Below are 27049 nucleotides of genomic sequence, written 5' to 3' on the forward strand. Positions count from 1 at the left end.
CTTGAGTATAGACACTTCGGAGCAATTCCGACAGTGCGACTTTTCCTGACCTGCACCAGCCCCATACTACAACCGAAAAAAGGTCTCTTAGCGTTGGGGCCGGACTTTTTGCGTGGCATTCAACTTCAGCCCTCGGAGAGGGTATACTGATTCATAGAGTCGCAGCAAATTTTCCAATAGGCTACAGATTAATAGCTCACAATTTCTCAGCTATTATTTGTAGGGAGCTACTCGTTCCACACCCATATTCCTTGCCACCACACCCCTCTAACCCGAATAAGCTCAGCGTTTGAGTATCTTACATGACCGCTTTCTTCCGAAAAAGACATTCAAGCAAGAGTTATTGGCTTGAAATCACAAAACTCTTCCTTCCATTCCAAGGCTCCGAGGCTTTCTAGCTCATCACCAAACTTCTCTAGGAGGGTTCTCGCGTGCCACATGAGATGGCCACCGTTGCTATATTTTCCAACATGCCTATACTCGGCGCTCTCTGCGTCCGTCCAGAAGTGTGGCCATAGCATCAACTGAGCTTCTTGGCCATGCACATGCTCTGTTCCAATAGCCCATATCTTTAATGGCCAGCGGGTTTGAAGACGCTTCACACCATACCGCACACCGCCAATCCCTACAGGCGGTTCACGAATACCAATCGAATCCGAAATTCGAGTCTTTTGGGTATCGGTCACCGGCATCGAAAAGTATATCCAGAACAATTCCACGTAAGAGCGGGTTAATGCATCAAACCAGCGGGGGCCTACATAGTCGGAGCTCTTCCGCGAAAATGTCTCTCGAGAGGACATAGCTCTGATTCCTCTAGCCTCGAGGTTCTCCCGATAGAGCTGGGCGGAAGGCGAGGCCGTGAATGCCCTCATATCCGAGGCTCTCTCCCATGCTTGGTGGCAGTTAGCGGGACGACCTTTGATTTCCGGTTGATACACAACTCACCTGTAAGTAGAAGAATCGTATCTGGGCGCTCCTGCACTCTTGCATACCCGGAACCCTCGTGCCCTGGGGCCCGAAGCAGTGGCTGGAAATGTCTAGCCCATTCGATATCCAGCTCTAGTCCCTTGGAAACTTGAAACTCGGTCCAGATTAGGATTGCTTGGTGGTTGAGGTCGTCAACCTGTGATCGATCTATAGTAAGATCTCCCAAGGGCGCCATGACTGAAGAGGGTTGATTTGGATCTGAACAGGATTGTTGGAGAGAACGACTGCGGGCACTGGGGTTTTACTAAGGGCACTAACTAGCGCTAGCGGTGTTTCGCCGTTGGCCACTATTCAACGCGGTCCGTTTCGTTTTAATACTGGTAATACTATGGTAAATAGAACACGTGACATTTCTCCTGGCGTTGTGAGAAATCATATTAGTCACCACACTTCGAATATTGAAGCTATGAGATTCTGTAAGGATCGCATGGTTCCTATTGGATAGTACTAGCCGTAGGATATATGCTAAGTAATTATATAAGCTGTACCTCGCTTACTTCTCTAGTGTAAACCTATTATATAGGGCCACTAAGCCCTGTCTTCGGTGGCCGAAGTGCCGGGGCTTTAGCTTAGTAGACTACTTATTATCTACCTTAGGTAGGTCGCTAAGCCCTAAGCCTTAGGCACTAAGTGGTATATAAAAAACCCTATAAACCGCTTAGGATTATATCCCCCCCCCTACTTACTATAGCTTACCACCCTTAGTGAGCTTTTCTTATAAAGCCATTTAGGTATCCTAATTAGGCTTTATAGGGGGTTAGGGTAGATAAGAACTAGACTACGACATCGCCCATAGACAGGCGGGTGGGTAGTACCCACAGGCCTTATATAGGTGGGCGATAGGCACTATTAACATACCTATAGATAGGCCCTACCCTTAGGGCCTATTATCTATAGACACTATAGGCGCCTATTGGCCTTTTTAGTAAGTAGAATTTCTTAACCTTATGACCTATATTACTTATATATTTTTTCTCCATATTTTGAAGTAATTTAATTATATATATAATAACTTAATACCACTCTTAATTTTCTAACTAAGGTTAGAAATAAGCTTTAGAAGCCTTTATATAATAACTTAGGTATTTATTATAGTTATATATTTACACTAATATACTATAAATTAAGTATTATTAGGTTTACTATACTTCCTTATTTCTCTTAAACTAGGGTATCCTTAAGTACTACCCTTATCTCTATAATAAGGGAGATAAGGACTACTCTTACCTTCACTATTAACTAGCTTATTTCTCTATTACTTCCATATATTTAGTATTATAGAGAGATAAGGAAACTAAATCTTTATTATAAACTTATACTTAATTAGTCTAACAGGATTATTATCCTTAGAATCCTTATTATTACTAATTCGTTTAGGTATATTAATAGTAAACTTAGTCTCTCTCTATTTATCTATTTTCTTATATTAACTTTAAGGATATATCCTTATTAGATAGTGTGAGCACTTTAGTAGATATAATATTATAGCCTAATAATAGGTTATAATATTTTATAGGGGAAGGTGTATTAGGTAAGCTTTATCTTAACGTATTTCACAAGCGAGTGGGCCACCCTATCCAAAACGCGTCTATGAATTAGCACTTAGTCAATTTAACCACCCACTATACCACTAATTCGCTCTTAATCCTCTATAAATTCAATAGAGTAAGAGGGTAGGCTTTTATTAGCTATCTAGGCTTTTAAAAATCGAGAAATTACCACTACTTATAAAGTGGTATACTAATTTAAAGTCCCTCACTCTACGTTATAACGCTACCTCGCTAGTAATACCTTTTATCCTAAAATATACACTAATAACTATAAATTAACTAAAACTAAGGAGGAATCTCTTAAAAAATAGATTCTCTCTATATATTCTTATAGAGTAGCCCCCTAGCCCCCTACTATATAAGAAATAGTAGATCTTCTCCTCGAAAGATATAGAACTACCCTAGTTCTTTTAGTCGGCGAAAATTAGGTTATAAACTTCGTTAAAAGATATCCTTTTCTCTCCTCCTAATTCTTAAAATAGTATAACTATAAGTATATAAAATATAAAGACCCTAAAATTATTAGGGAGTAGTTTAATTTAGTTTAAAAGATAATTCTTTAATTTAGAATCTATCCTAATAATATTTATAACTTTATTAAGACTATTTTTATAATAGGATTAACTATAACTATAAAGGTTATAATAAGGAGTAAATATTATAGTCGGTATTTACTTTTATAATCTAGAAATTAAGAGTAGGTAACTACTATTAAGTATATAAATACTTTAGGCTAGGCCCTTTCTCTATATATAATTTTTAAAGGTAAAGTCTTTATTAAATTATAGTTCGATAGCCTTCTAGGGGATTAGCGCTTCGAAGTTAGTCCTAATAGCTAGATATCTAATAAAATTAGACTTTATTAGCTAGAAAAGCTCTTTATTCTAAGTACTTCTTTATATATAAAGGGGGTATATTAGCTCTTAATACTTAATAGCTATAGAAGTTATTCAATAGCTAAATTTAATAAGATTTATAAGTAAAATAGGATAATATCTATCTATATACTAGTATATTTATCTTATCTTTTATAACCTTTAGATATTAGCTATTTTATAGTATTAAAATAATTATATAGTTAGATAGTTAAAATATATAGACTAGGATTAACTATATCGATAAGCTTAACTTCCTTAAATTATAGCCCCTTATATAAATTAAAGCCTTTAAACCTAAGACTATTTAAAATAGCTTTAGAGTAGTGAGTTTAGTACTATTTATACCTAACTAAGTGATTTTAAAGCTTAATATTTAGCTTTAAACCCCTACCCCCCTCTAAGCTAGGGGAGTAAGTTAAGCTAGAATTTTATACTAAGAACACTAGCTATAGAGAAAGATCTATATTATTAGGCTTTATTAATTAAAGCTTTATTTTATATAAGATCTCGAAGCCTACTAAGTCTATTAGATTATATATTAAACTAGCTTATAAAAGGCTTCTATCTTACAATATAAGGTACAATCTTACTTACTAAAGAAAATAAGGAATTATACGCCGCTAATAAGAAGTAGAAGTAAAAGTGTACTTAATCCCGAAGGTAGATACCTACCGAAGAAGGCCTCTTAGTCTAAGAAGCTTCTTAATTAATTACTAAGCTAGTGGTAGCAATAGAAATACCCCCCCCCCCCTTAGCGGAGAGGCCCTTCGCCGGCTTTGTAACCCTATACGTGGGCGCTACTAAGGTATAGTGGGTGTGAAGAAATAGGGCATAGATTCAATAGATACCTAGCTAGATATACTCAGTGAGCCTGAGCCTGAGCACCCTCATAAAAGCGGCGGTAGCTCAATAGGAAAGCCCTACCCGCCAGGGAATATCCGGTACGTATAATAGCATATATATGAACATAGGAAGCACGGAGTGTTACTTCCGTTTCACCCCATGTTGCGTGGGGGCGATGAAACAGTCAGACCGAAAGGAGAGTTACGCAGTTTGTGTATTCGCTGAGAAGGTATAATTGAAATGGCCAGTGGTTCGGGACAAGAGAAGAAGATAAGGGAAAAAGAATTGGATGGTGTGCCATTCAGGGAAGGTGCGAGTGCTATGGGTATAATCCCCCCCCTTCGCCCACGACTTTCATTTCAATTTATCTTTACACACAGTTACAGATATATCACAATTGAGGTCCACGTCCACATCCGGATCACCCATTCACTTTTCTTGTGTATATATTCTATACAAGAGTCAAACCAGTGTAACAAGCATCATTGCGCGCAAGTTCAGTCTTAACTCCATCCTCCAATGACACCGAGTACAAGCTACCACCCAGGTCAGCCACATACACAATGTTATTCGCCTTGTCCAACTTCAAGCCAATAGGCTCGTGGAAGTGACGCGCAAGAATAACCTTCTCCATATCCATATCTTCACCACCAACATACGCACGATTCAGCGTGCAGCCGAAAGGATGCTCACCACGATCCGTCCAGTAGAGAGTCTGGCTCTCGCTATCCAGTTCAATATCAATGGGTTCGGGGAGGTTGTTCCACAGACGCCGGATATCAGTTCTATTCTCAGCAGTCTCACCAGCAGGAATATCCAAGCCAGCGCAGAAGATCTGACCACGACCAGCCTTGGAAGGGCCCTTCTGTGTCCAATACAAGACACCGCGCTCAGCATCGACAGCAATACCCACACACCAAAGCGTCATCTGGTCCAACAGACTCGAGCCAGGCTCCGCACGCCGCTGCACCAAAACAACGTGATTACTACCATCAAAGTCACAGCGGTGCACGCCTGTACCCTCGCGATCACAGAAGTAGATCTGCTTCCGTGATTCGACAACAGCGAGCTGCTTGGGCGTGTGCACCTGTCCGGTGGGGATAAGACAAGTCACATCGCCGCCCTCCAAGTCAGCAGACCAGACAGAGCCATCACAACCGGCCGTGCTGCGGCCCATATTCGTCCAGAAGACTCGCTGCGTGGACAGTGATACGTCAATACCATCGGGCAAGTTCTGGCCCACTACGACTGGGGTGAGCTTTTGTGTTGCGAGGTTGAGACGTAGGATTTTGCCGTTTGAGTGGACTTGTGAGACATCTTTGGCGTTTCCACCGAGACCGACATCTAGCAGGTAGATGTCTTTTGCGGCGCTGTGTGGGTTTGCTGGAGTTGCTTCTGCGGAAGCGGATTTTGCGAGCGGGGGGTAGAGGCCGCCCTTTTCGCTCTTCTTCCCAAGACGTCCTTGCTCGAGGTATTCCTTCCGTAGCCAGTCGACGGTTGGAGCAGGGGATAGACCCCGCTCTTTGATATAGTTGTCTTCAATAAAGGCGACAGTGTCGAGGCCGATTTGATCCATCAGTTGACAGGGGAGAGGGCCGTTCTTGAACATGTGTTCCCAGAGTAAGTCGATTTCGCTCGGGTCGCTGACACCTTCGGAGAGAATGCACATGATTTCGCGCTTGACTGCTGCCCAGAGGCGGTTGAAGACGAATCTACGCCACTTTGAGTTAGTCTGATATACAATATGTGGTCCGGCTTTTGAAAGAAGAAAACATACCCAGTGGATTCACGGCGAGCTGTCACTGGCAGCAGGCCACACTCACCCAAAACAGCCTCCAAGTATGGGAAAATATCGGGATTGGTCTGACCACAAGTCATCAGCTCGACCATGCGGATAGCAGGAGGCATGGCGAAGTGAATATTGAAGACATTCTTCTGACGCTTGTGAGAGACTTTAGCAAGCATCAAGCTTGACTTGAAAGAGGAGCTGTTGGAGCCGATGTAACAATCCGCCGGGGCATACTTGTCCAAGTCCGCTAGAGTATCAATCTTCAACTGCAGCACCTCGGGCACAGCCTCGATAATCAGCCAAGCATTGGCAACAGCGGGCTCAAGCTCAGTAAATGTCTTGCAAATCCCGTAGGGTGCAGAAGTAGACGACTCGAGATCAACCTGGGAGATAGAGGTCGGGGCTTTAGGGCCGTTCGCCTTTCCCTCGCTATCTCCTTCGCGTTCCTTGTGAATGCGCGGCATTAATGAGAACTCAGCTTTGTGGTGATCGATGAACTCTGCCGCGTCGCGGAGGGCCACCGACGAGGGATCCCGGATGTGGACATGGTAGCCAGCAGCGATGAAGACACAGCCGATGCGGCGGCCGAGGACACCAGCGCCGATGACTGCGACGGGTCGGTCAGTTCTGGGCTTAACACCCATAATGTAGGTAGGTAGGTAGGAGTATGAGGGGAGGTGGCGATGTAGATGTGTGTTGGTATATAAAAGTGTGTAGATATGACGTGAAGCACGGAAAACGCGTTGGCTTTGATTAGGACAAGGTCAAACACAACCAGGGCGACAGTCGAGTGTAGGCTTCATTCCAAGGTTATATATAAAATTTTTCGAAGCCAGGATCCGCATTCACAACCATATCCATATCCATCAGGAAGCCTTCAATGAATTTGGGTCACAATATACCACCCTAAGGCTATTGGACATGTTAGGGCCCCGCCACCGGAACCCGGCATTATGGGAATGAATCCCCAAGAGAATAAACACGCGGATCTTACGGATGTAGTGTCGTGTCTGTGAAGGCCAATAAGGCCCAAGATGTGAGGTAGATTTGGGATCTACCAACATCGGAGGGAGTTCGGATAGAGGACGCTTTCGGTTCGGAATCGCAACGGAATCATCCCGGACACTGTTCGGAAGAACTTGCAGAATGTTTATCGTGAACAAGCTTTGAGCCCGAAGATTCTTCAGAGTCGTCATTTTGTTGGGCTAAGACTCGGGAACTGCTGCCGTTCGGTCCGGTGTTGACCGTTCGATTCCCATTTAATATTGACTATTATTGACGCTAGATCGATCCCGGTGGTGATTGTTCTAGAAGCGCGGACTCTATCTAGATCGAGGTGAAGAAAGAACCGACGTCATTTCTAAATATCAATCTGACGCTGGATGTGAAAATGCGGATGCTCCAACATTGCTGTAATAGCAATGTTTAGACATCTAAAACACCAAATGTATCCGACAGAAAGTGGGAGCTAGAGGTTACCAAAAGGATGCTTGAAAATGTAACTAGTTGCTAATATTCTATCTCTATCTCTATATCGGATTGAAATTTTTATACAATTTAGACTCCACCCGCTGATAACACCACGATGCCCTTAGAACAAGAAAATCTGATCCGTAGCCTTGGAAACAGCACTAGGATCCTTCCAACCCAGACCTGCGAGAGTCTTCTTCATCGCATTAATCATAGGCGGCGGGCCACACAGCAACATCTTATTGTCCTCATCGGCGGGCGCCAAGTAAGTTTGGATAAGATCCTGTGAGATAAAGCCACGGTGACCAGTCCAATCTTCACCAGCCTGTGAAAGCACATATTGCACAGAGAATTTGTGCGGGTTCTCACGAGCAAAGTCATCCAGCTCCTTGCGCAGCAAAATGTCCTCTTCGGTGTTATTCGCATACAGCAAACTCATTTTGGTGGTATCGGCCTTATCATCGCAGATTGCCCGGATGAGCTGGTACATAGGAGTGATACCGGTACCACCCGCGATCATACCGATGTGGTTTGCGTAGGAGGTGGTATACTGCATCGCGCCCTTGGGTCCACGGATCTCGATAGTTTCGCCAATTTTCATTTGCTCGAGATGCTTCGTCATCTGACCTTGGGGGTAGACCTTGACCAGGAGCTCGATACGGCCCAGATCAGTGTTGTTGGAGACGGGCGTGTAAGAGCGGGAGACGCTTTTTCCGTTGATGGTAGCGCGCAGGGCAATGTGCTGGCCTGTGGGGAGACCGAGGATATCATCTTTGTTGGGTAAGCCAAAGGTGAATCGGTAAACGTTGGGAGAGACGAGTTCTTTGTGGGTGAGAGGGAAGCTCTTAAACTGGCGCGGGTCGAGTGGGCTTGCAGTGAGAGCCTTGGTGGGAGCCTTCTTGACGGTTGATGAAACCTTCTTGCGGAAGATAAGTCTGTCCGAGCGAGCGGTACGGTGCGGTGAATGGTGCGTGAACTCTTGCTGGACGTCTAGCTTGGATGAAATCCACATGGTCGCTCCGAAGGTGATGGACAGCTGGGCGACACTGGCGATTCCGAATCCGTACCAGAATTGACCAGAGGAGTTGGGGCGGTTGGATAGAGCAGCTGAGACGCTCTCCGATAGCTTCTTGAATATTGGGGCAAATTGGCCCCATCCGTTGCTGTAGCCAGCAAAAGCCACGCCTCCCAAAGCGCCAGTCATGCTAAGCTTGAGCAAAGAGAGAGCCAATGAACGAATTCGATTGGGCGGTGGCTTGACAGATACAACAGCAGTTTGTGCAACTTGCTCAAAGGTAGGTCGATAGACCTCAATTGATTCGGCGTGTTCCTATAACAAGTCAGCCTATTGTCATTTTATGTTAGGGCTTGGAAAACATACCTCTGATGGCAGGTCGCCAACATAATATTGCACTAATTCGTCACGAGCCTCGTCAGAGTGACCAATTTCTTCGAAAGCCTCAGTAGCATCTGTGCCAGCGACCTCAATCAAGATGGCGCTGCCACCAGGATGGTCTTCGAGGTATTTGGTGACATCGTAGACTTTGTTGTGTAGAATGATCCAAACATCGTCTGGCTTGTTATGCCTTTGAACTTCTTCGAGGGTGTACATTTTGTGAGATTATTGAATTCCCTGACTTGAAATCCACCAAACATTTATATAAACATAAAATATGTGAATCCCAATATCCGATGTCCTCGTGCGAACTTCGCCCGAAGGTCGGAAGTCGGATCTACATGCCGATCCTGTGCTAAACAAAGCGATGTCCAATGATCCACAGGATAATTCGGATATTACCATGAAAGACTGAAGATATTTAAGAACAGTGATGTTCAAATGGTTCAACTGAAATATTAAACTAAAATTCATCATGCCTGTCGCACTAGCACCAAATCCCGATCCTGTGTTTTACTTGATCGGAGATGAAGTATCAACAGCACAGTCTGTAACTCTCGATTCCAAATGGAAGATTGAAGATGTTAAGCGCGCTGTGGGAGCCGTGTTTCACGTTGCTGCACCACTTGGTATGTATTCCTAGTCACTATACGGATCACTTGTACTAACAGCATCAGGCTTGACCTTCCACGGAGAAAACGAACAAGAATTCTCGACAGTCGAGGAAATCCTTGCTGCACCCTCATCAAAAACTACTCCTATTGGCCTTCGTGTTGATGGACAGGCAGTCCAAAGCCCTCAAGGCCCCGAGGGCCTCCCACTCGTGGGCAGCTTCTATGAGATCTTCCCCGACCACCTGGGCAACCACTACCGACTCTTCCGCAAATACGGTCATGTTATCAAGACCACCAACATGGGCAAGACAACATACTTGACTGATAGCCCTGAAGTCGCAGCCGTCGCCCTGACCGAGTCGGTCTACATGACCAAAAAGATTAACGAGAGCCACCCTCTCTGGGGTGTCAAGGACAACACAGCAATCTTTATCGGAGATACCGAGACTGAGAACTGGCGCTTGGCCCATAAGTTCTTACCACCAGCAATGGGTCCAAAGGCAGTGCGTCACTACACCCCGTTGATGCAGGAGTGTGTGCGCAAGTCCTTCGCAGTCTTCGATGAACTTGATGCACGCGGCAAGTCCTGGAACGCCTACCAATACATGGTGAAGCTAGCTTCGCAGACCATCGGAAAGTTCTCTTTGGGCACAGACTTTGAACACTTTACCGATGTCGACGCCCCTTTGCACCCTATTGTCACCAACATCGCCAGTTTGTTGTCCCTTAACAAGAAGATCACCTCCCGAGGTGAATGGTACCGCCACCTTCCCTTTGGTGATCCTGCCCGTCTCAAGCTTGTCCAGCGCACAATCTACTCCCTCCTACAAGAGAAGATTGACCTAGTCAAGGGCTCCGGTATTGATGGAATGCCCATGAATCAAGCGGCAGTCGAAGCCTCCTGCGTAGTCGACTACCTACTCAACACCGTCGACGAATCTGGCCAAAAGTTCCCCGAAGGTCTGATTGTGGCGAACATGCTCATCGTCACCGGTGCCGGCTTCACAACGACCTCTGCTCTGATGTCATGGCTCCTTTATTGCCTTGTCACGTACGAAGGTGCCCAAGACCGCCTGTACGAGGAGCTGTGTGAGCGTGGCGTCGCCAATACCGACAAGCCCGTTGACTGGACACCTGAGTTTGCCCACAGCCTAACCTTCCTCGACTGCTTCGTCAAGGAGACCCAGCGCCTGCACAACGCCTCCTTCCAGCCTGGTCGCACGACGAAAACCGACGTCGTCCTGCCCGGTGGATACCGTCTACCCCCTGACAGTGTTATAGTCCCTAACTTGTACTCTATCCACACAAATCCAGAGGTCTGGCGCGATCCTTTCCGCTTTGATCCCGATCGCTGGACTAGTGAAGAGACAAAGAACAAGCATCGTTGCGCTTACATTCCTTTCGCTACGGGCCCCCGTGGCTGTATTGGATTTAACTTTGCGCTGCTTGAGGTTAAGATCTTGTTGTCGGAGCTTGTCTCACGCTATGAGTTCACTCGTGAGGGTCTTGAGGCAGTCGAGTATGATCCTGAATTCCAGTTGATCCGGCCCTTGAACTTCTATGTTCGCGCAAAGAAAAGAACTACTGCTGTATAGAGTGTTGAGCATTGTTATTTAGATTGCTGTGGCGTTGATATGGATTGATATCTTTTTAGCTAGACTATTAGATGGCAGGTAATGGTATGTACAAAAGAATTTACCTGATACCTCCTAATTTTCTCATGGAAGGCCTCCTGAAAAAGAAAGCTCAGAACTAGGAATCATGATATTTCCATTTGCAACCAGCACACCAGTTCCGGAAATCGTGATGCACACCGAATCTTCTTTATTCGGCTCAACGCTGAGATTCATTAGACACCTCCTCCCAGTCTCTATACCCTGCAGGACTTCAACCCGAGAGACTCCATTCTCCACAGAAGTCAGAACTTTGTTGTCCCACAAGTAAGCAGCCAAAGGCCCAGCAGCCGAACCCGTGGCCGGGTCTTCCATTGACATTCCCGGACTGAAAAACCGGGCCTCGAATCTTGGATTCTCCGGCTCGCACCCATTTTCTGCAAATGCGAAAACATATATCCCGCTGTTATGGCTGTCGGTGCTAGCAAGCTCCTTTGAAATTCCCTCTATGTCGGCAAATTTGACACATTTCAGGACTTTGATGCTTCGAACCGGAACCAAGAGATGACGAGCAGGTGAAGTGGTAACCACCATTGCCCGGTCGAGTCTAATATCCGAGTATCTTAGGCCAATATCACAGGCCTTGATCCCAAGAGATGTAGCAAGGGAATCATGGTTGGTATGCTGATTTAAGAATTCCGGTTTTGCCTGTCCCATCGAGATGACAAGTTCTCCTAGCTTTGATTGTGATACATCTACCGGTAGGACATTGTTGCCTAGTTGTTGAAAGTAGGTCCGACCTGATTCCGTGTCTTTTGCGATGTCTCCCAAAAGTCCCGAATCCGCAATCCACCACCAAGCACCGAGCGAGTTGTGACCAGCTCCGAAAACTTCCACTCCGTTGGGCAGAAACGATCGCAGACGCCAGGTCGCTTTTGGGTCTGCTGGGGGGCAGATGAAAGTTGTCTCAGATAGATTGAATTGTCGTGTAAGTAGTTTCATCTGGGTGGAGCTAAGTGTGACGCATGTGGTGTCTACCACTGCGAGGGGATTACCTTGGTAGGCAATGGATGAGAAGACGTCTATGATATAGTAGCGGAGTTGAGACATCGTGCAGGTTCTGTTAAGGGAATGATTGTAATCTGTGTGGTTTGTGAATGATGTTTATACACAGAACGAGGCAGAAATCAATCAAAGCCATCTGATAGTTCAGCTATTGATTCCGATATATTATAAATCAACAGGATTAGGAGTTTCCCTCGTATTTCCCCTCGTATTCGTCGCGGTTTTCCGTCTTGGCCACCTCGTATGCAATTATATCCTTCAGTGGCTATCACTAGTCTCCCGCAAGGCCCTCAACGCCCGAGAATACGGACCGAAGTATCTTACATTAGTATCTGTATCCTCCCACACAGACTGCTGCCCCTCACGCTCCAAAACAACAATCAACCGCTGGACAAGCACTCCAGCACGCGAACGCTGTGGGCCAGAGGCAACCAAACTTTGAAGGGTGAGCGCACAACTAACAGCATTATGAACAAACGCCCACGAGCGACACACGGTCGCTGCAAGACGGTGCATATCCAAAAAGCTCTCCACCGCCTGAGCAGCGCAGTCAATACATTCCATCTTGATGGAATCGACATCAACAGCTGGACTAAGAGCTTCACTAGATGAAGACTCCAGAATCAGCCGACAGAGACGACAGATTGTGTAGCAGATGTGGATATTCAGGGCTAGACGCTCGAGATGATCTTGCAGGCTGCGACAGTAGGATTTGTCACGAAGGAACGGCGCGGCATCTTCAAATATAGCGGCCATTCGGCTTTTGAAGGATACTGTTTCGATGGCACTTTCAGTGCTGTCTTGTCGTGCGCGCTCGAGAAGGACTTGGCATATAGCGCAGACGCATTCTGCGAAAGACCACCCTGGGCCTGTGTCTGGGTCATGAGGGATACCGCTGCTTAGCTTGTTTATGTTTGGTGGGCGGTCGTAGGTGAACGAGAGAAAGGTATCTTGCCATAAAAGCATCCACCTAGAATTTGGGTTAATAGGAAATACAGCGTTGATGTTGTTAATGTTGAGTACACGTACCATAGCCGTCTTCGCTGGAATTGTTCTAGGCTGGAAATTTGTGTGTCTGAGGCTGTCTCTTCGTGTAGTCCAATACTCTGCGCAAGACGTATCGTTGATCCTATGACTAGTCAGTTCTGGCACCTGGATATGGCTAAGATGGGATAAATACCCATTAAGATCCAGGCACTGTTCGTATCAAGGTTGTTCCGCAGGCAGTTTCCAATCAAAGCCTTAGCCTGGATCTGGTTCATGTTGGTATTGTTGAAGAAGTTTGAGGCTCTGAGACATTGGAAAGATGAGCAGACTAGGGCAATTAGATCCAGGTATGAAGGAAGAAGACTTCAAACTAAACTTACTGAACACCTTGCATCGGAGATCCCGCTCCTTGATGGGGTCATTTGAGAACTGCACCCCACAGGCAAGTACAGCAAAGAGTAATGCAAGCCACGAGGAATCCACGTCATCTAATCTCATGGTCTCGTTTTCCAGCAGCATCCCTGTGCGCTTGTTCATGAACGCAAATAGCGATATATTGAATTGCTCGTATGTCACTAGTGCTGGATAAAACGGGTGGACGTTGGTTTGATAGACTTGCCAATATCTAGAAACATTCAGTCAATATGATGGGTTCAAGAAAAGAAATGTTTCAGTTTTTATGTGATAGTGCCAATGATAATCATTCATTGAAAGTCATGAGACGTACCGGATTATATCTGACTCGTCAGGTAAAGTCTCACAGATCTCACCAGCTCCAGGCTCTTGCTTCCACAGATTCGTAAACGGATAAGTTCGTGGGACAAGCTGATCAGAGAGCATTGCGTCGTTGAGCATTGGATCACTCCCAGGTTGTCGGCATCCCAGAGCGACAGGTGGATCAGAATGACTGCCCAGAAAGATGGTAGCCCCTGTGGCGTCTTCGACGAAGTGCTTACCGGGGGATTTGGCAAGTGTAGAGCCTTTCCTCGTAGATGAGGATTCTATAGACGATGCCAAATCGGCTTGGGCAATTGTGCCTGACCGAGAACCTGAGCGAGTCTGACGAAGCTCTGCCTTGAGTGAAGATATCTGTTCACCCATCTTGTCAAGCCGGCTGAGAATGAGATCAATCCCTGGGGGATATTTATAATTTTCATTCATATATGTTGTATGATCTTCACTAGAGATACTGTTCAGTGCGTTGTTAGTGGTTGGAACGTTGGAAGCCCTCGGAGATATAAGATATTATACTATGCTGATGGCATCGGAAGATACCGCAAAGCAAGATAGGGACGAGCACTGGAATTGTAAAAAAAAACAGTGTTCAATCATACCTGTGAGCGCTCGTTCCCTGCATTTCTTCATCGTGATCCTTATTCATAGAAAGAGAGCTATTTTTCCCATCGGAAGCCGGCGGCTCATGTCCTGCGCTAGGAGGCAAACAGCATAACTCCGGGTGGTGACGCTGCACACAACTGGAACAAGGCATATTACCATCGCAGCGGACTTTCCTGTGACGACAAGGAAAACATGACTTGATGCCGCGTGTGCGGCGCTTGCGCTTAAGCAGTTCACTGATATGGTTTGTGTCGTATGGATATATGGTTTGCTTTGGGCCCTGGGACTTAGATGAATCCATGTGGACAAATGTTTTATGTCAAAGATGAGCAACAATTCAATACGAGGATGCTTATACTCCGTAGTCGTATCTCATATGTGTATCAGACTTGCAGAGGGGAGTGACGATCAGATATATGACATTTACTCTATTCTGATTTGTTGGGAAGTCTTACCGCCATCTCCTTTATCTTACCTTGATTGGCCGAATTTGAACTGATTTTCTTCGTTCAAATTTGACCAATCATTGGCTTTGATGCACCTCTAGAGCTGATTATGTCATTCTTTTTTTTAGCATAAAAAGACTTGTACATATTTCTTTTAGACATAGAACGATGGATGCCCTAGAATTCTATTGTAACGAACTTGTAGGGATTACATTTTGGTCAGAAATATTGAAAACACTTTATGCAAACAACTATACTAAGATGCAGAGTCCCGAAATATGCACGATATATAAGCAAACAGGTTGATTTAGACTAGCCCAAGGGGTCATTGGCGTCCTATGCTCTGTCACATACGGTGTACATTAGTGCTACTCGATCTGAGATTTTTAGGGCTTCTTTAAGTCTGGATGTCCTCTCCCGTTATGCGGTCTACACAGTGTAGTAGTCATTTCCAACAAGTGTGGTTGTTACTGTAACGGTGGCGGTTTGCAGCTTTCAGTATATCGTCTGGCTTACTGGGTGAGGCTTTATTGGCATCTTCGCTGCGATAGTCGTCACCGCAATTGCGGTCACCACCCGAGACCGATCAGCAGCTGCCCCGGCTTTCGGCGGCTCTGATCTGGGGTATAGAGCCCTACCTTCTCCTGTCCCTACTTCCATATAGCATGGTCAACAAAATTATCAGCTTTTATAGAAGCAGCTCAGCTGGTGGGTGCTTATCCTCATAACATAAAGACCAAAATATGCTACATTTAAATCAAATATACTTACTCAAGGGTTTGCAACCTAATATTTTCAAGAAGTAAAACAAAATAGAGAGTGTATATCCTCTGAAATATCACAACATATTCCAGGTCGCTTAGCCCATATATGTTTGTCTCATGATGATTGATTTACAATTTGCCTCTGAAACAATAGTATTGACAGATTATTCAATGTGAGAAACTGTTGGTAGACGGGTAAATAGGTGTGATATAGGAGGGGAGATTCGGTGACAATTCTGGAAGTGCCGTCTTTTCTGTATTTGAACTTGAAACCTGCCTGATAGGTGCGGATAGGGCTGAGTGAGGCAGATGTGGGGATCCCCACCAAGCCGGGGAGTCTCCGCCGTCAGCGTGTCGCGCGTCGGAGTTTCGGTTGAGCGCTCAGCGTCCAGATCAAGAAGTTCAAAATGAACTGGTACTTATATGTTGCTGGTCGCTCTGGAAGACTACAGGCATTTCTTCCTTGACATTGTTCCTAATTTCGTTTCAATATGTCAGAGACATTCGATGTAGAGCATGTTCTAGTAAACATCAGCGACCAGGACAAGATCGCTCTTTTATCCGGTAACATAGAGATGGTGATATTATTGGAGACCTCATTCGCTAACAAGCGTAGGAATTGATTTCTGGCATACACATCCTATCCCCGAATTCAACGTCCCCTCGATTCGCGCCACTGACGGTCCCAATGGTATTCGGGGCACGAAATTCTTTGCCGGTATCCCCGCCGCATGTTTGCCCTGCGGCACAGCTCTAGGGGCTACTTGGGACCGAGATCTGATATACCAAGCTGGGAAGCTGCTGGGTGACGAGTGTATTGCGAAAGGGGCCCATTGTTGGCTGGGCCCCACAATCAATATGCCGCGCGCTCCCCTCGGTGGCCGCGGGTTTGAATCATTTGCGGAAGATCCGCATCTGTCGGGAATTTTGGCAAAATCAATCATCCTCGGATGCGAAAGCAAAGGAATCATTTCCACGGTGAAACATTTCGTGGGAAACGACCAGGAACATGAACGCCGAGCGGTGGATGTCCTCGTTACCCAGCGAGCCTTACGTGAGATCTACCTACGACCTTTCCAGATTGTGGCGAGAGACGCGAAGCCCGGTGCGCTCATGACATCCTACAACAAGATCAATGGGAAGCATGTGGTGGAAGATGCGCGTATGCTCAATCTGATCCGCGAGGAGTGGAAGTGGAATCCGCTGGTTATGAGTGACTGGTACGGGACCTATACAACCGTCGACTCCATGAATGCGGGCCTTGACCTGGAGATGCCTGGGGTGTCCAGATACCGTGGAAAGTTTATCGAGTCCGCCGTGCAGGCTCGACTGATCAAGCAATCCACTATCGATGCACGAGCGCGAAAAGTATTGGAATTCGTGAAGCAAGCGAGTCAGGTACAAGTGTCAGAAGTGGAGCGAGGACGGGATTCCCCCGAGGATAGAGCGTTGAATCGCAAAATCTGTGCGAACAGCATTGTCCTCCTCAAGAACGAAGGCATCTTGCCCCTCCCCAGGGAGATCAGAAAGATCGCCCTAATCGGATCTCATATGAAGACTCCCGCTATATCTGGTGGTGGCAGTGCGTCGCTTGAGCCATATTACTCTGTCTCGTTATACGATGCCTGCAGGGAAGCACTTCCCAACGTGGAGGTGCTCTATGAAGCGGGCGCATACGCCCATAAAATGCTCCCTGTGATAGACCGTCTCCTAAGCAATGCTGTCATTTATTTCTATAACGAGCCGATGGGCGGCGAGCGACGTTTGATCAGCACCGAGCCTGTATCAAAGACGGCCTTTCAGTTCATGGACTACAATGCTCCTGGCCTCAATCGAGGGCTCTTCTGGGCCAGACTGATTGGCGACTTCACGCCCGATACCTCCGGGCTTTGGGACTTCGGCCTCAGTGTCTTTGGTACCGCAAATCTCTACATTAACGACGAGCTCTTGATAGATAACACCACGAGCCAGACGCGGGGGACTGCATTCTTCGGCAAAGGTACTGTTGAGGAGCTGGGATCGAAGGAATTGGTTGCTGGGACTACATACAGAATTCGGATTGAGTTTGGTTCTGCCAACACCACCACGATGAAAACAGTGGGAATGGTAAATTTCGGTGGCGGTGCCGCAAATCTGGGGGCCTGTCTACGGATGAACGTGGATGAGATGATCGACAATGCCGTGGATGCTGCTGCAAAGGCCGATTTCACTATTCTTTGCACAGGGCTCAACAAGGACTGGGAATCTGAAGGGTTCGATCGCACGCATATGGATCTGCCACCGGGAGTTGACCGGTTGATCTCAAAGGTGTTGAAGGCCGCCGCAGACAAGACCGTCATTGTCAACCAGTCCGGTACACCAGTTACCATGCCATGGGCCGATCAAGCCCGATGCATCGTGCAGGCCTGGTATGGAGGCAACGAGACGGGTCATGGAATTGCCGATGTCCTATTTGGGGAAGTCAATCCATGCGCAAAGCTGCCCTTGTCTTGGCCTGTCGATGTGAAACACAACCCGGCCTACCTGAACTACGCCAGTGTAGGTGGCCGAGTACTGTATGGCGAAGATATTTACGCAGGTTATCGATTCTACGAGAAGACTGAACGAGAAGTCCTCTTTCCATTTGGGTGAGTCAATTCCTTAGTCTCCTAGTCTCATCTAACCATTTTATAGTCACGGCCTGTCATACACGACCTTCACGGTTTCCCCGAGTGTTACTGTCACCCCTGAGGTTTTCAACATGGACCACCCTGCGGTTGCCACCGTGAAGATCAAAAACACGGGCAAGTTGGCGGGCGCCCAGATTCTCCAACTTTACATTTCTGCACCTGAATCCCCAACGCCGCGCCCAAACAAGGAACTACAAGGTTTTGAAAAGATATTCCTACAGGCCGGGGAAGAAAAAACAGTTGACATCCAGCTTGACCGATATGCGACCAGCTTCTGGGATGAGATCGAGGACATGTGGAAGAGCGAGCAAGGGACGTATGAAGTGTTGATTGGAACCTCTAGCCAAAAAGTGGTAGCCCGGGGAAATTTCCAAGTGGATCACACCACTTATTGGCGGGGACTTTAAGGGATTCATCTTTGGAGGAATTTCCCGGCTAAACGAGGCTGTCTTGACTTGATTGGATGATTCAGCCATTCGCCTAGCGCATCGCCAATCACCGCGACCCTCGTTATTCTCTTGGCCTTTTGCCAACGTATCTTCTTTTCTTTTAATATCCTGTGTCTGACTGCAGGAAACCCCATGAAGAATGGAGCCTTCGTCAACTCCGCGTCCTCGCAGGAATACTCGGGTGCTCACCGCATGCGATGCCTGTCGTCTCAGCAAGACTCGATGTGATTCGGCACGGCCAGAGTGTGCCAAATGTATCCAGCGGGGTGTAGCTTGCGAGTATCCAGAGACGGACGCCATCTCAGTGTTGGTTCCTATAGAGCTCTTTCCATTAGCTGAGACATCTAATGATCACCAATTCTGTCTAAAGTCTAGATACATGGGGCGCAAAAATCCTAGATGCAGTAGAGCGCCAAGAACGGCTTCTGTCAGAGAGCCTGTCGTTGAACCGGGGCCCTCCTCTTTTCTCGCAACAGGCATCGCCATCCCCAGTGGACGAAGTAGATCCCGAGGCAATCTCGCGCAATGATGCACTCAAGACGCCTATTACTGGATCAGATATGATTCTCAGCTGGCCTATTTTCCCGCAAGAGAAGCCTGTGTCGACTTTCCCAATGGCAGCGTATGCCGAGAAGCCAGATCGCTTTCAGACGGGTATGCTCTTCTCTACATGACATATCCCAGAATTGGATACTAATCGGCAGTTACAGCTTTACCAATCTTAGATCCCCAAAGGCTTCTCGAACTGCGCGATATCTTCATGACCAAGATCTGGACCAAGAACCCGATCGTTGACCCCGAGCAGCTAGACTTCTATATCGCTCGAGTGTTAGAAAATGGAATTGAATGGTCCGCCTCTTCATGCTTGGTGCTACTGATCTTTGCGCTTGCGGCTATCTGGGGAAATTATCCCGACGATGAAACCCGCGAGGTCTCGTATAATGAACCATCCTTCAGTCCACCGGTCACTTACCTGTCAATGTCAGTACCGGAGCACCGAATGAAGGAATCGTTGACCTTCCTCGCTATGGCGCGTAAGCGCATCTCAACTGCGTATCTTGACGATACTTTACTAGGAGTGCAGTGTCTCTGTTTATTTGGGTGAGCCCCTTTCTCTCAACTGCTTCGAGATACGATTGTTTAACGCCGGCATAGGATTTGGTATCAGTACAACATTGAGCCGATGCCGGGCTGGAAAATGTTCCGGACAGCATCCATGCTGTGGCAAACATATCGTTTGAAACACCGTGAGGGAAAGACGATTAGAAGTGCGCAGGAAGAGAGTGGGTGATTTCATCTCCCCATCGCGAATATATCTAAACCATCTAGGTCTGGAGCAGCGACTCTACTGGACATGCTTGAAATCTGAATGGTTGAACATACACCACAATCCTAATATCCTCAAACAACTGGCTGATATACAATAGCGAGGTTCGCTATGAACTGACAGACCTTCCGCCCTGCGACCTCAGTCTGTCGGACTTTCCTTATTCTCTACCGAGCTTCCCTACGAGACACTTATCGAACGATACTCCTGGGAGGATGTTCTCCAGTCCCTCATCCACAGACCTTGAAGCAGAATCTTCCTACTATTATCTGGCCGAGATATTCTTGCGCAGGCTTCTCAACCGGGCCCGCAATGCGGTTCGCGTGCTCTCGCCCGAGATCGATCTGCCGACCATGAAGGCTCTGGCAGAAACCCTGGCGCAGCTGGAAGGTCAACTCCAGCAGTGGGTAGACTGTCTCCCACATACACTCCGCTTCAACATGCCTCTGGAATCCGCCCCCGGGCCGAAGGAGGGCGAGCTCATGAAGCTAAGCCGGGAGAGATACGTCGAGGTGCGCGAGTTGCTCTGCCGCGCGTATCTATACCTTTGCATCCACGTACCACTCGACCCAGGGATGGCGGCGCTGTATGGCGTCAAAGCGAGTGAGGCGTTGCTTTTGGCAGTCTATCGTATCCAGACCGAGGTGCCATTTTTCCGACATCCGGGCTCATGGGGAGCTTGTCGAGTCCGATTCAACCATGCGCTTTGCCTTATTGCAGGATTTCGCGCAAAGCTGACGCAGCGCCCCTCGGCTGAGTATATGAACATTCCTCCCGACTGGGCAGACTGTGTGCGCGTGGTGATTGAGCGGTTGAAGATCTGGGGCGAGGAGGGCAGTGGAATTAAAGAGTTGAGTGTCCTGCTGGAGTGGCTAATGCATGGCAACTTGGATATGTAGAACAAATATACAAAAGGTGCATCTCTTTGTAACGGATCGAGAAAATCAATTGAACGAGTTGATTCTATAAGTCTCCAAGAGATCGCTAGGATTTCTCATAGCCTGAGAGGGTGTTATTAGCAAGTATTCCGAGATGAGCCGATTTTCCTTACAAATTCATATGGACCTCCCGACCTCAGTAAGTCGGGGGTAAGCAGTTGCTGAATCAGCCAGTTCCTAGGCCCGGGGCAGGTACCTACCTAGGTAGTCCAATGGTGGTAGAAGACCACCTCTCAGCTCGACAGTTTGTCTCAGCCACATTACTTTATACGGGAGAGCTGCTACAGCTCCGTTCCTCTTTGAGAATCTATCTGCAATGCATCTTCCACGCTAACTAACTTGCGGCAACTGTCGTCTTACTCTTGGCCTGAAACTCTCGGGGAGACTCCGCGAAGTCCCTGCAGGTAACCTTCTCTACGCTAGGATAAAGTGCCAAGACTGTGCGATTGGCGTCAAGCAATCACATCCATGACCTTGCAAGCCAGAATTTTGCTCTTGCTTGCCCCCACCTCCAGCTACCCCGTGGGGTAATTAAACTGTAATTTCTCCAGCGGGGATCCTACCCGAATTTTCTTCCTCGACATGATAGAATGAAGCCTTCCAGCCCGTCTGTGCACACCTTGAGGGGTCAGGCGGATCTAGGCTGCTTGAAACTGAGCCAACATGCTAAGCATAAAGCAGACAGCGTATATAACTATTGCTGGGTCCCACTAAGTCTTCAGGGGTCCACAGATCAAGACTGTTGAAACATCAGCATTTCAACATGGTTGCGATAAAAAAGCAGCGCGAGGAGGATGTTGCCGAGCCTGTGCTGGCTAACTTGCTGGCCGAGGACCGTACACCCTGGTACAAGAAGCCGAATCTGAGACGACTCTATTTTGTTTTGTTTCCGGCGTGTATGGGTATCGAGATCACGTCAGGATTCGACTCGCAGATAATCAACACGGTCCAGATTGTTTATACTTGGAACAAGTGCATGTCTTCCCCATGTAGGATGAACTTACAGGAGACTAACCGTCGAATATAGATTTCGGTCAAGAAACCGGGAAGATCGTGGATGATCGCCCCGAGTACGTGATCGAAGCAAACCTCAAGGGCTTTCTGGGTGCTGCATACTCCCTCGGAGCTATCCTCTCGCTGCCATTTGTCCCATACCTCAATCAGAAAGTCGGGCGACGATGGACGATTATGTTTGGCTCATGCGTGAGCTTGGTCGGGGCCCTCATACAGGGCTTCTCCAACGGCGGTATTTACACCTTTCTCTATCATTTCTGGGATATCGTTAACGGTTCCTAGTGGCCATGTACATCGTCGCGCGTATGCTTCTAGGGTTCGGAATCCCGTTCTGCATCGTCGCAGGATCGTCTATGCTGGGAGAGCTGGGTTACCCTAAGGAACGACCGATTCTTACCTCCCTATTCAACTCCTCGTACTTCATCGGCCAGGTGATTGCGGCAGCCGTGGGCCTAGGGACGGTGAAAATTGAGTCCGATTGGGCATGGCGAATCCCGTCCCTTCTCCAGATTTCGCCCGCCATGATCCAGATCTCGACGGTGATGTAGGACGCCCCCGTCGCTGTCGCGACTGCTTCCACTTACACATGCTCAGGTTCCTACCCGAAAGTCCCCGATATCTGATTAGCAAAGACCGCTATGACGAAGCCTTTGACATCCTCACCAAGTATCACGCGGAGGGTGACCGCGGCTCGGTCATCGTCAAGGCTGAAATCGCGCAGATCGAGCATACCATCAAAATCGAGCTTGAAGAGTCAAAACAATCCTGGCTGGACATGTTCCGCACAGCTGGCATGCGTCGTCGACTGCTCATCTCCGCTTTTCTTGGCTTATTCACACAATGGTCCGGCAACACGCTCACCACGTATGCATTCACTTGTGGAATTTGCCCTATAGGCCTCGCCTTCGCTGACACATTTAATAGGTACTATCTGAGCGATCTTTTGAACATGATCGGAGTAACAGACAGCGTGGTCAAGTCCAAGATCAACATCGGCATCGCCTGCTGGGGCCTTGTCTCCGGAACTGCGCTGGCGCTGACGGCACCGCGCTTCAAGCGTCGGCCAATGTACCTGACCTGCGCGATCTCCTTGCTGTGCGTGTATATTGGATGGACCATCTCCATGGAGCGTTTTATGACTACACAGGCTCAATCCGCAGCCATTCTGACTATCTTCTTTATCTTCGCCTACACGCCCGCCTATAACCTGGGCTATAATGCTCTGACCTACAGTGCGTTTCCATCTTTCTTCATAACGTGGGAATATACTGACATTAACAAGCGTATCTGATTGAGCTGTTCCCTTATGTTGGCCGCTCACGCGGTCTCTCCTGGTTCCAGTTCTATGGCCGCGGTGCAGGCTTCTTTGCCACCTACGTGAACCCCATTGGTCTGACGCGCATCGCTTGGAAGTGGCTCTTAGTATATTGCAGCTGGCTGGGATTTGAACTGGTGTTTATATACTTCTTGTTCCCCGAAACTTCGGGTCGAACTCTTGAGGAACTGTCGTTCAGTAAGTGACCGTCCAGTTCTACTGCAAGGGACAGAACTAACGTAAGCAGTGTTCGAGGGTAAAGAAAAGGCCAACGAGGTCGCTGCGGCTGTTCATAAACAGCTCGATCGGGATGACGAGAAGGAAAGGGCCACGGCCCATGTGGAGGTTCAAGAGACCAAGAATGCTGTTTGATATCGTTATAGCTCTTATATCAGGATGGTAGGGTCAAGAGGTGGAGCAAAGTAATCTGCTAGGTAGTCTATGTTAGTCCTATGTCATTGCATTCTTCTGCAACGCCACCACTACTGCCCTCGCCCAGAAACCAGAATATCAATTTGACATCTAGCCACAATGTACATCTTATGTCAAGTAATACGTTTCATAGGTCAATCCCTAGAAACCTACACATGATCTTTTGGTGAATTACTACGGCTGATCACACCAACATGTACATCAAGTATAACACCCCGGCGACAATTATCTCGGGGTGTCGCAAAGATTTGCTAGCAAAGATGCGGATATCACTACTTTGTTCATTCACGAATCAATTTTCTTGGATTTCCTACGTGCTGGAGTATTTCACAGGGTAGATCACTTCATGATGAATCGTGCCAAGCGTCCAAAATACTGGGTATTCTGTGCAGACCCATATTTCATGCGAGTTTCATACCGACAGGGAAGCCCCCTCGATGGGTCCTGCATTGGTTTCTGGGTGGAGGCCTCCGACACGTATATGGGGCTTGCCACAGTCTAATTATAGGTAGGATGATCTCTTATACGGTTCGTTAGTCAAGTATCCAGGTTGGCGCTATCATTAAATTGAGTGTTTATGGCTGCTCTAACGAAAGCCTTCAAGGTATAGTGCTGGCTATGATCTTGGAAGTATCAAGAACTCTCAAACCCCCTAACAATACCAACTCCACTGCCTATAGGTACCGAGGGGACGGACTACTTTCCACCACTTACCCAATTGGTGATAGTAATCCCCGATAATCCCCGGGTCACGCTAGTATGGTATTTATGCCTCTTAAAATTACCAGAATAGGGTCTTTTTCAATCATTTTAAGTTTACCAGCAAAAACTTGGAAAATTTCTCCGCAACCTTGGAAGAACCTCGGAACGTTAGGATAGCTCGATATATTTCCTTATTCAGACGATCGACAAAAGTGTCTAGTTCATTTTCCATGTGGAGATACCGTATACAACGTATAATTTGCATTGCTCTATCAACACTATATTTAAGGAAGGCTCGACTTTGAAAGGCCATACTGGCTGATCAACTTCTCTGCACAAATCGCACCAGTGACATACGCAGCAACCTGGACATGCGCGCTCACTAAAACAGGCACAACCGACATATCTGCCACGCGCAGATTCTCAATACCTACCAACTTGAAATCCGGATCCACGACCGCATCCACATCGCCCTTCTTGCCCATTTTCACCGTCCCCGTCATGTGCCAGCTTGACGAAATGTTCTGTCGCCAGTACTCGAGCAAATCCTCGTCTGATTCGCCCTTGGGCATTGCCAGCTCTGCCAAGTTGTCCTTTGTGTAGGATTCGTGCTTGGCGATGCGGAACGAGTCGCGCAAAGCCTCGATCGCGAGTCGACGATCGAATGGGTGGGCTAGGAACTTGGGGTTGAAAGAGAGCGGAGCGTCGGGGTCTGAGGATTGCAATGTGACCTCACCGCGAGTCTGCGCGTTGAACAGGAAGACAAGCAGACAGGAGTAGCTCAATGCCTCGGGCGGGAAATCCGGGATGACCCAGTGGACGGGGAAATGAGTGAGGATCTCGTAGTGCGGCACGGTCTCCTGTAGAAGGTACTTCTGTTCGTCTGCTGGGAGGGCCTTGAATTCCGGTGAGGAAATAAGCTGTTCGGTCAGTTTGAACCAGCCGATGCCCAGCTCGCAGGCAAATTTCGACCAAGGTCCTGTGCCATCTTCTTGCCATTGCTTTAGCGCAGCGTCCATGGCAGCTTTGTCACCATAAAATGCCTTCCGGTCTGTACTGGTCTCTGTGCGAGTATTCACCATTGGTACGAAGCAATGGTCGCGCAAACCCTGGCCCATGGCGGGTACATCCTGGACGACGGGGATATTGTATTGCTGGAGTTGGGCGATGGGGCCAATACCTGAGTGCATCAGGATACGGGGATCGTTGAGGGAGCCAGCGGATAGAATGACTTCTTTTTCGGCGCGGTCTATGCACACGGATTAGTATTTGGGTCTCACGTAGCATGGATAGGTCGCATTTTCACATTCGGTCCCGTTTGACACAACGCCCACAGCTCTTTTTCCGTCCAAGAGGACACGCTGCACAGGGGCCCCAGTAAGAATAGTCAAGTTGTCCAATTCCTCCTTGACGAGATCCCCGGCTGTCGACCGCAGCCCCTTATGCGCCGAACTAATCAACACCGACATGCCAATTGGATCTCCCGAGTTATGATCGGGATTCAACGGGAACCCAGCTTCCTCGAAGACATCCAAGACGTCTGTTAAGTCCCGCTCCCACTCCCGTGCGAAACCAACGTGTAACGGGCCCTCACTTCCATGGTTCTCCATCTTTGGGTTCGCATACTTCTTATCTATGCCTTCCGGAATCTCCCCATGGAAGGTCTCCAGGTTCTTAAACTTTTGTTGAACATTTCCCCAAGCAAAAGTTTCATCGCCAACGATTCTTGCCCACTCCTGGTAATCGTCGCGGGCGCCGACACTGTATACGCCAAAATTGATGGAGCTGGACCCGCCCAAACACCGGCCGCGGCTGTAGTCGATCTCACGGTTGTTGCAGTCCGGCTGCGGGGTAGTTTTGAACCCCCAATTCATTGACTGGTCCTGGAATGTGAGCCATCGCTGGCCGTCGATGCGAAGGTTGCGATCTTCGTTCTTGTCGCCTGCTTCTAGAAGGAGGACGCGGGGCTTTGCAGTCGAGTTAGCGAGACCGGCAGCGAGGGCGCAGCCAGATGGGCCAGCTGTGATATGTGTTAGATAGATCTGAATTTAGAGAATGGGCATACGTGTGTCATTTCGTTTGCGGGGGTTAGGTCTGATTTCTCAAGTTTGGTACTCTCAATTCATGATAACCATTTATGATAATGAGACCCCTGTCGGAGGGGTAAACGCTAACACACTTAGGGCGGAAGGATGATCACTCACTTCCGACAATGACAAAATCGAAGGTAGACATGTTGCGTAATGACCTGAGATGGTGCAGATATCGGATTGGAATCACCAAAATTACAAGCACCAGGAGACAACTTTGAAATTTGTGCGAAAAATTATCAGGAAAGGAGAATAAATATGATTCTCCAACGGAGGACAGCGGAGCAAACTATAGGGGGGGACTCTATTCCCAATATAGTAATTCATGCAAGTCTCAAGGCTCTACAACGTGCACAGCGAGCTACTTCATGAA

General features: G+C 47.6%; 9 protein-coding genes across 9 annotated transcripts; 3 read left to right on the forward strand and 6 right to left on the reverse strand.

Moving 5' to 3' along the window:
* Positions 1-329: 329 nt before the first annotated feature.
* On the reverse strand, positions 330-1162 carry N7500_001965 (Dimeric alpha-beta barrel; the record flags this gene model as incomplete). Its single annotated transcript, XM_056673111.1, has 2 exons — positions 330-892; positions 946-1162. The coding sequence occupies 2 exons, from the start codon at positions 1160-1162 to the stop codon at positions 330-332; spliced, it is 780 nt and encodes a 259-aa protein (XP_056536630.1).
* A 3547-nt stretch (positions 1163-4709) lies between these two features.
* Positions 4710-6691, reverse strand: N7500_001966 (Dehydrogenase multihelical; the record flags this gene model as incomplete). Its single annotated transcript, XM_056673112.1, has 2 exons — positions 4710-5970; positions 6036-6691. The coding sequence occupies 2 exons, from the start codon at positions 6689-6691 to the stop codon at positions 4710-4712; spliced, it is 1917 nt and encodes a 638-aa protein (XP_056536631.1).
* Positions 6692-7638: 947 nt separating this feature from the next.
* Positions 7639-9129, reverse strand: N7500_001967 (Cytochrome b5; the record flags this gene model as incomplete). Its single annotated transcript, XM_056673113.1, has 2 exons — positions 7639-8847; positions 8899-9129. 2 exons carry the CDS (start codon positions 9127-9129, stop codon positions 7639-7641), a joined length of 1440 nt encoding a protein of 479 aa, XP_056536632.1.
* A 259-nt stretch (positions 9130-9388) lies between these two features.
* On the forward strand, positions 9389-11122 carry N7500_001968 (cytochrome P450; the record flags this gene model as incomplete). Its single annotated transcript, XM_056673114.1, has 2 exons — positions 9389-9542; positions 9591-11122. The coding sequence occupies 2 exons, from the start codon at positions 9389-9391 to the stop codon at positions 11120-11122; spliced, it is 1686 nt and encodes a 561-aa protein (XP_056536633.1).
* A 123-nt stretch (positions 11123-11245) lies between these two features.
* Positions 11246-12250, reverse strand: N7500_001969 (PhzF family phenazine biosynthesis protein; the record flags this gene model as incomplete). Its single annotated transcript, XM_056673115.1, has 1 exon — positions 11246-12250. One exon carries the CDS (start codon positions 12248-12250, stop codon positions 11246-11248), a length of 1005 nt encoding a protein of 334 aa, XP_056536634.1.
* A 213-nt stretch (positions 12251-12463) lies between these two features.
* On the reverse strand, positions 12464-14831 carry N7500_001970 (Zn(II)2Cys6 transcription factor; the record flags this gene model as incomplete). Its single annotated transcript, XM_056673116.1, has 6 exons — positions 12464-13175; positions 13235-13334; positions 13386-13520; positions 13573-13817; positions 13920-14420; positions 14527-14831. 6 exons carry the CDS (start codon positions 14829-14831, stop codon positions 12464-12466), a joined length of 1998 nt encoding a protein of 665 aa, XP_056536635.1.
* A 1400-nt stretch (positions 14832-16231) lies between these two features.
* On the forward strand, positions 16232-21084 carry N7500_001971 (Glycoside hydrolase superfamily; the record flags this gene model as incomplete). The annotated part of the gene is made up of 7 exons (XM_056673117.1): positions 16232-16304; positions 16357-18367; positions 18414-18725; positions 19229-19512; positions 19569-19959; positions 20014-20145; positions 20286-21084. 7 exons carry the CDS (start codon positions 16232-16234, stop codon positions 21082-21084), a joined length of 4002 nt encoding a protein of 1333 aa, XP_056536636.1.
* Positions 21085-21886: 802 nt separating this feature from the next.
* Positions 21887-23824, forward strand: N7500_001972 (uncharacterized protein; the record flags this gene model as incomplete). The annotated part of the gene is made up of 7 exons (XM_056673118.1): positions 21887-22112; positions 22151-22369; positions 22420-22681; positions 22732-23001; positions 23062-23369; positions 23420-23650; positions 23700-23824. The coding sequence occupies 7 exons, from the start codon at positions 21887-21889 to the stop codon at positions 23822-23824; spliced, it is 1641 nt and encodes a 546-aa protein (XP_056536637.1).
* A 1046-nt stretch (positions 23825-24870) lies between these two features.
* Positions 24871-26821, reverse strand: N7500_001973 (GMC family oxidoreductase; the record flags this gene model as incomplete). Its single annotated transcript, XM_056673119.1, has 3 exons — positions 24871-25835; positions 25893-26606; positions 26791-26821. The coding sequence occupies 3 exons, from the start codon at positions 26819-26821 to the stop codon at positions 24871-24873; spliced, it is 1710 nt and encodes a 569-aa protein (XP_056536638.1).
* Positions 26822-27049: the final 228 nt, after the last annotated feature.

This window comes from Penicillium coprophilum (genome assembly GCF_028826855.1).
Source record: "Penicillium coprophilum strain IBT 35676 chromosome Unknown utg000002l_segment0_segment0, whole genome shotgun sequence".
In the NCBI taxonomy this organism is placed as follows: Eukaryota; Fungi; Ascomycota; class Eurotiomycetes; order Eurotiales; family Aspergillaceae; genus Penicillium; species Penicillium coprophilum.